General features: G+C 39.4%; 1 protein-coding gene across 2 annotated transcripts in view; it reads left to right on the top strand.

Annotated features, from left to right (window-relative positions):
* Positions 1-4,050: 4,050 nt before the first annotated feature.
* nfic (nuclear factor I/C) overlaps positions 4,051-6,362 on the top strand; it is a 53,020-nt gene continuing 50,708 nt past the window's right edge. Inside the window, exon 1 of one of the 2 annotated variants that reach the window (XM_028028651.1) lies at positions 4,051-4,265. In XM_028028651.1, the coding sequence (XP_027884452.1) occupies positions 4,185-4,265 (81 nt within the window). In that variant the 5' untranslated portion in view covers positions 4,051-4,184. Of the gene's footprint in view, positions 4,369-6,362 lie in introns of both variants that reach the window. The other variant, XM_028028652.1, reaches the window with a different exon arrangement.

The following is a 6,362-nucleotide window of genomic DNA, read 5'->3' as shown; positions in this document are numbered from 1 at the left end:
AAACAGCAGTAATCAAACCACTGATAAAAAAGAACAATCTGGACAAATCACTACTTTAGAACTACAGGCCGATCTCCAACCTCCCATTCATCAGCAAAGTTATTGAAAAAGCTGTGTAAACATTTAAATAGCTTCCTAACAATAACCAACCGCTTTGACTCCTTCCAGTCTGGTTTTCGTGCTCACCACAGCACAGAGACCGCCCTCGTGAAAGTGTTCAATGACATCCATATAAATGCGGACTGTGGGAGAACCACAGTGCTGGTTCTGTTGGACCTCAGTGCAGCTTTTGACACTGTTGACCATGACATATTACTGAATCGACTGGAGAGTTGGGTCGGACTCTCCGGTCCAGTGCTTAACTGGTTTGAATCCTACATAAAGAACAGGGATTTCTTTGTTTCAATTATAAACTTCTCATCAAAGAGGTCAAAGGTCACATGTGGGGTACCCCAAGGTTCAATCCTAGGACCCCTTTTATTCAATATTTATATGCTCCCACTAGCTCAGGTTATAACAGGACATAATATTAGCTACCATAACTATGCAGATGACACACAGCTCTACATTACGATGTCACCAGGTGACTCAGAGCCCATCCAATCACTGAACAGATGTTTAGAACAGATAAATGTGTGGATGTGCCAAAACTTTCTCCAGCTGAACAGAAACAAAACTGAAGTTATTATTTTTGGACCTAAAGAGGAATGATCTAGAGCAGTGGTTCTCAAATGGGGGTACGCGTACCCCTGGGGGTACGTGGAGGTACTGCAGGGGGTACGTGAAGCTTTTCAAAATATCTTTAAAAAGTCAGTAGGCTCCTCATAATAAGTCTTGGGAAAAATTATTTTGTAAAAAGTTCGATAAAATATAAATGTGTGTTCATACACTGAATTTTATATTCAGTATTTACAGGGTATTTACAGCACTGTACCTCTTTTTTATTCCAAAAATGTTTTGCCCGTGTCAGGGGGTACTTGACTAAAATTATATTTTTAAGGGGGTACATCACTGAAAAAAGTTTGAGAACCACTGATCTAGAGTCAATGCACAGCTTCAGTTATTACAACTAAAAACCAGCGATCAGGCCCGAAACCTGGGAGTAGTGATGGACTCTGACCTGAATCTCCAGAGCCACATAAAGACAGTTACAAAGTTGGCCTTCTATCACCTGAAGAACATTTCCAGGATTAAAGGACTAATGTCTCAGCAAGATCTAGAGAAACTCATCCATGCGTTCATCTTCAGTCGTATTGATTATTGCAACAGCGTCTTCACAGGTCTGTCCAACAAATCAATCAAACAGCTGCAGCTGATCCAGAACGCTGCTGCTGGCGTTCTCACTAAAACCAGGAAGATAGAGCACATAACACCAGTTTTAAAGTCCCTACACTGGCTCCCTGTAGCTCAAAGAATAGACTTTAAAATACTGTTGTTAGTTTACAAATCACTGAACGGCTCAGCACCACAATACATTAAAGATCTGCTGTTGTTGTATCAACCTTCCAGACCTCTCAGGTTCTGGTTCTGGTTCTGCTCTGCATCCCCAGAACCAGAACCAAACGAGGAGAAGCAGCTTTCAGCATCTATGCACCACAAATTTGGAACAAACTTCCAGAAAACTGTAAAACAGCTGAAACACTGACTTCCTTTAACTCTCGACTAAAACCCCACCTGTTTAGAATTGTATTTGAAATGTAATCAATTACAAATTTATTGATGGAACTTGACTTAATGTCGTGTTTTGATTGTTGATTCTATGTTACATTGTGTTTCTGTGTTTGTAATCATGTAAAGCACTTTGAAATGCCTTGCTGCTGAAATGTGCTATACAAATAAAATTTGATTGATTTGATTGATTGATCTAAACCTGGCCATTGTCTTTCTGTACAATTCTGCTCAAAACAATTCTTGCTTCCAGCACAGTCTGGGCTTTCTCCCCTTGACTTGGATTGTCTCCAGTAGACTTTCTACCAGGCCAATCAGTGAAGAGATGGAAAAGTTATGAATAATGACATTGATTTTCTGCACTGTTTTAGAATTGTAGCCTGCCTTTAGTTTTTGCAATGTCAGCGGTGAAAAGGAACAAAGTCATTCAGTCCATGTTAGTTACAACAAGCTCCTTAGCGTTGAACAGGCGTGTTACATATGTCACAAGCAAATAGAGATTGGGTAAAATTTAAAACCTCAACACAGTCCACGCCTACTGGAAGCAATCATTTGTGAACAGCCGAGAGCCCAGGCACTCTGGATGAAGCAAATAGAATAGGACAAGGGGCTGGTTTTTACCAAGCTAGGTTTTAATTTCTGGGTATTGAGAAACGATAGTCTGTTGAAGTATTAGACGATTGGCTTTAATTTTACCTAGTCTGTAAGTTTTGGCAGTGACGTGCAATGTGGCAGCTCGATGAAACTTTCTAGAAATTGCGCATGCTGTAAATTACCCCATAGGGAGTAGGGCCACAACATCTTTTCAGGCAATGACGTATCTTAAACATTCCTTTTGCTTCGACTTAATAAAGTCATAAAGACCTGTGTTGGTCAGGCGGTAAGGGACTTCAATCCATTTCTTGATAAAGCCTAAGAGTCCATTTTCCAGCTTCTCAATTATTGAGATGTCAACCTTAGTGAGATTAAAGGGCCACATAGCATAAAACCTGTTACATTGTTCTTCTGCATGTGATTGTATGGTGAAGATGACAATAATATTGATTATGAGTCTTCTGTAGTCTTCTTGATGAGCATCTTCTTCACCGCCAGAACAACAGCAAGGTCCATTGCATCTACTCCTACCTCTCAGTAAAGTTTGATAGCACACATCACTGGATGTGCTGCTACAACGGTATTCAAAGACAAAAAGTACAGTTTCAAAAAATTTGAATAACATAGAAAATGTAGGCTTTTCATTATCTGTAAGCCATAACCACCAAAAGCATAAAGAAATGCTTAAAATAGACCACTCTATGGGTAATGAGTACAAGTTTCACTTGTTTAAGTATTGGTTTCTTTACATTTGCTGCCTTGGTTTATTATGTTGATTTTAAGATTTTTTTTTATTAGATTTTAGTTGTAAATGGTTTAGCCTCGGCTTATCTTCGGGACCTTCTGCATGGTCATTCCTCATCCAGAACATCAATGTCAAATAACCAATTGTTGCCTAATTTATGGAATAGCCTACCTTTTCACATTAGATCTGCATATATTTTGAATAATTTCAAAGTTATTTTAAATATATATTTCTACTGGATGGCATTTAGTTAAGGCTTGGCATTTTAATTTCTATTTTTCATTGGCTGTGCTTTATTGTTATGTGTCTTATTTTATTGTGGTTTTTGGATTATTGTACACTTTGGTGCAGTCATAAGTTGTCTTTTAAAGTGATTCATAGAAATATTGATATTGACTTTAAATCTAAATCTTTTACATGTATTACTAAATGGTATATGATCTTAGTTTTATTGCGCTGCAATGGAAATTACTGAACCACGGAAACACAAAAAAATGGGTTAAAGTTTCTGTTTACGGTAACAGTCTACAAAATAATTCAGGCCAAATAAAGCTGCAAGTGAAAACAAATTACACAACATTAAACTATTGTTTTGTATGTAATGTCCATGTTCTTATTGTCTCAGATCTAAACTCTGAAACTAAGCATTGATTTCTGGGTTTTTCAAAGAAAACAAACACAACAATGAAGCGATTCCATGTAAGTCAAAAGTAAAATTTGGTCATAGAGCGCTGACAGAAACTAAACAGCATAATGGCATTACATAGGGAAGCTGCTATAGACCACAAAGTGGAGCATTTACAGGAAGACAGAAATGGGTTAAAGAAATACACAGCTTTTAACCCAAACAAATTAAAACAAAAGTTAGAAAATATTGTAATGAAGGGAATACTGTGACCAGAGATGTACTACTGCTACTACTACTACTTCTAGTAATAATAATATTTGTCTATTAAAGGTAGATGGAAAGAGAAGGCCTAATGTAGCGGACAAGAAGGGAGGTGGGATGAGAGATGGAAAGTGAACATAGCAGGATTTCATTCTGCCGCAGCCTGGAGGAGGAGAAGGAGGAGGAGGAGGAGGAGGAAGAAGCCTGACGCGGGACGTTTGTGGAGCGGAGCACCGCGGATTTCCTCCAGCTGGCAACCAGGGGCACAATGATGGGAATAACTGTGGAATGATAAGGACCGTTAGCTCAGGATGGGCAGGCGCAGAGATCAGCTTTAACTTCAGCCGGTGGCGGTTCAGCTTGGAAATGGTAGGAGCAAACCTGGTCGTTACAGTAATGTCTTTACTGTATTCCTAAAAGAGACGCCACCTAAAGAGTGAGAGGACAAACATTGGCCACGCAGCTCAACTAAGTAATTAATTCCCCTTGTATTTCATAGAGCTTTGTGTCGGAGGCTGTTTTTCTGTCTTTGAGTTCTTTAGCAGTTTTATGCCGCTCCGCGACATCACACTCCTGTTCCTTTCAAACCTAGCAAATAAACTATTCCTTCTACCGAGACACACGCACAGCGTCACCGCTCAACCCGCAGACAGCGGAGGGTTTCAGGACTCACACATTACACGCAACCATAAAACACTTAATATTAAAATTAAGTTAACTTTTAGTCGACTCGTCCTCTCATTCAGTTGGCGTTATCAGTCAAACGCTCCGTCCCAACCGGAAGTGCTAAGCGTGGATCCATCATTTAAAAAACAATCCAATCGGATGAAGCTCACTTTTCTGATCACACACAGGCCGAATTTAACACACGGGCCTGCATCACCATTAGCTGGACTGTCACCCACCAAACGATAAGTTTTCCTATTCCAACAGGATAAAGTATGTAAACTCCCGCAGTTTTCACCGGATTCTGGCTTCTGTTAGTTCTGCTTTGTGAAACGGGCTTGCTGGAACAATCCAGCTTTTATATGATCCGCAAAGGTCGTTTTAGAGCCTTTGGCGTGAGAATGGCTGGAGCTTTGTGTTAATAAAAGTTGTGTTGGTCGGCGCTTTGGAGCAAAGCAGGCCTGTCTGTGACCCGATCACCAGCGGGACAGTAAAAGGCCAAGCTGAAGTTCGGTTGCTGCTGCTGCCTCCTCCTCCACCTCCTCCCCTTTGTGGAAGGCTGGATTTTTTTTACGTGTTTATGTTAGTCAGCAGAAAATGGCTGCAGTAAAAGCCAGGGGGTTGAGTTAGAATGAGAGGCCGACAGAGGGCCTCCTTCACTGGCGTAGAGAGAAGGAGGCAAGCTGCTGTGAAAACACATCTTCAGCTCTCTATCTATATATCTGTCTAGCTGTTTAGCTAGCTAGCTGTTATGACCACTGCATACACTTGCACTGATTGAACTTGTTCATATTGTTGACCAGGACAAAACGCAAATCACAGATATAAGGGTCCTCCACTTCCATCCTTTGTCAAAAGTGTACTTTAATGTTTAACATTAAGTTGGACTTAATGTATTATGGGAACTAAACCTTTTTAGATCCCATTGTTTTTAATTTGGGCACCAACTGTGTTTTACATGCTAGTCTTCAGTACACTTCATCCAAAACATATTTACAATATAATTGTGAATGAAGCTGTAGTATAATAAACTGTGAAAAAAGTGAAGCGCTGTAATAACTTCCTAGATGTGATGTGTGTTGTTTCAGTTGTCCAGGGGGCTACTGAAACCTGTGATGCAGACAAATTACCTGTGGTTTATATTTGAATAGTAAGAATGACCTGAATTTATAGAGCTTTACAAGTCATAATGACCACTTAAAGTATTTTACACTGAAGTCACATTCACTCAACCACACACCAATATGCAGATTAGTACACAACTTGTACTTAACTTTACAATTTAAAGGTGACTGACTACTCTTCCCACTCATCCACAGTGTTTAAAAACATCTTATGCTCTATTCTGAGTATTAGAAGTCTATTACCAGTGATGCCATTGAAAAGCTAGCAAGAGAACAACCTGGGAAAATGTCAATCTCAACTGAAATGAATTCTTTAAATGGGGGTATTATGTGAACTCAACTTTTTAAACTTTATGTCAGCTATCCATTGCTTTGAACAGCTGAGCAGCAGCTCGTAAGGAAGGGAGTGTCTGTTATTGCATTGCTTCTGCTGAAAGAAATGCAACAATTTAAGCACATATACAGCTGTAAGTTTGTAATGATTTTAACAAATCAGTGTCTTTAAATAATTCATTATTCTAGAATTGATTACATTCAGAATATAATCAATTCTGAATTGATTATAAACGTAACTATTAAGATGCTTCTGCATAGTCCTCATCATTTCCCTGCCATCCTCCCTGAAGGCTGTTTTTTTCTTGCTTATCAATTCCTTCAGGTCACTGGTGATCCAGGG

Source organism: Xiphophorus couchianus, chromosome 9 (assembly GCF_001444195.1).
Source record: "Xiphophorus couchianus chromosome 9, X_couchianus-1.0, whole genome shotgun sequence".
NCBI lineage: Eukaryota > Metazoa > Chordata > Actinopteri > Cyprinodontiformes > Poeciliidae > Xiphophorus > Xiphophorus couchianus.
The sequence above is the reverse complement of the archived record's forward strand: the minus strand, read 5'-3'. Positions and strand labels throughout refer to the sequence as shown.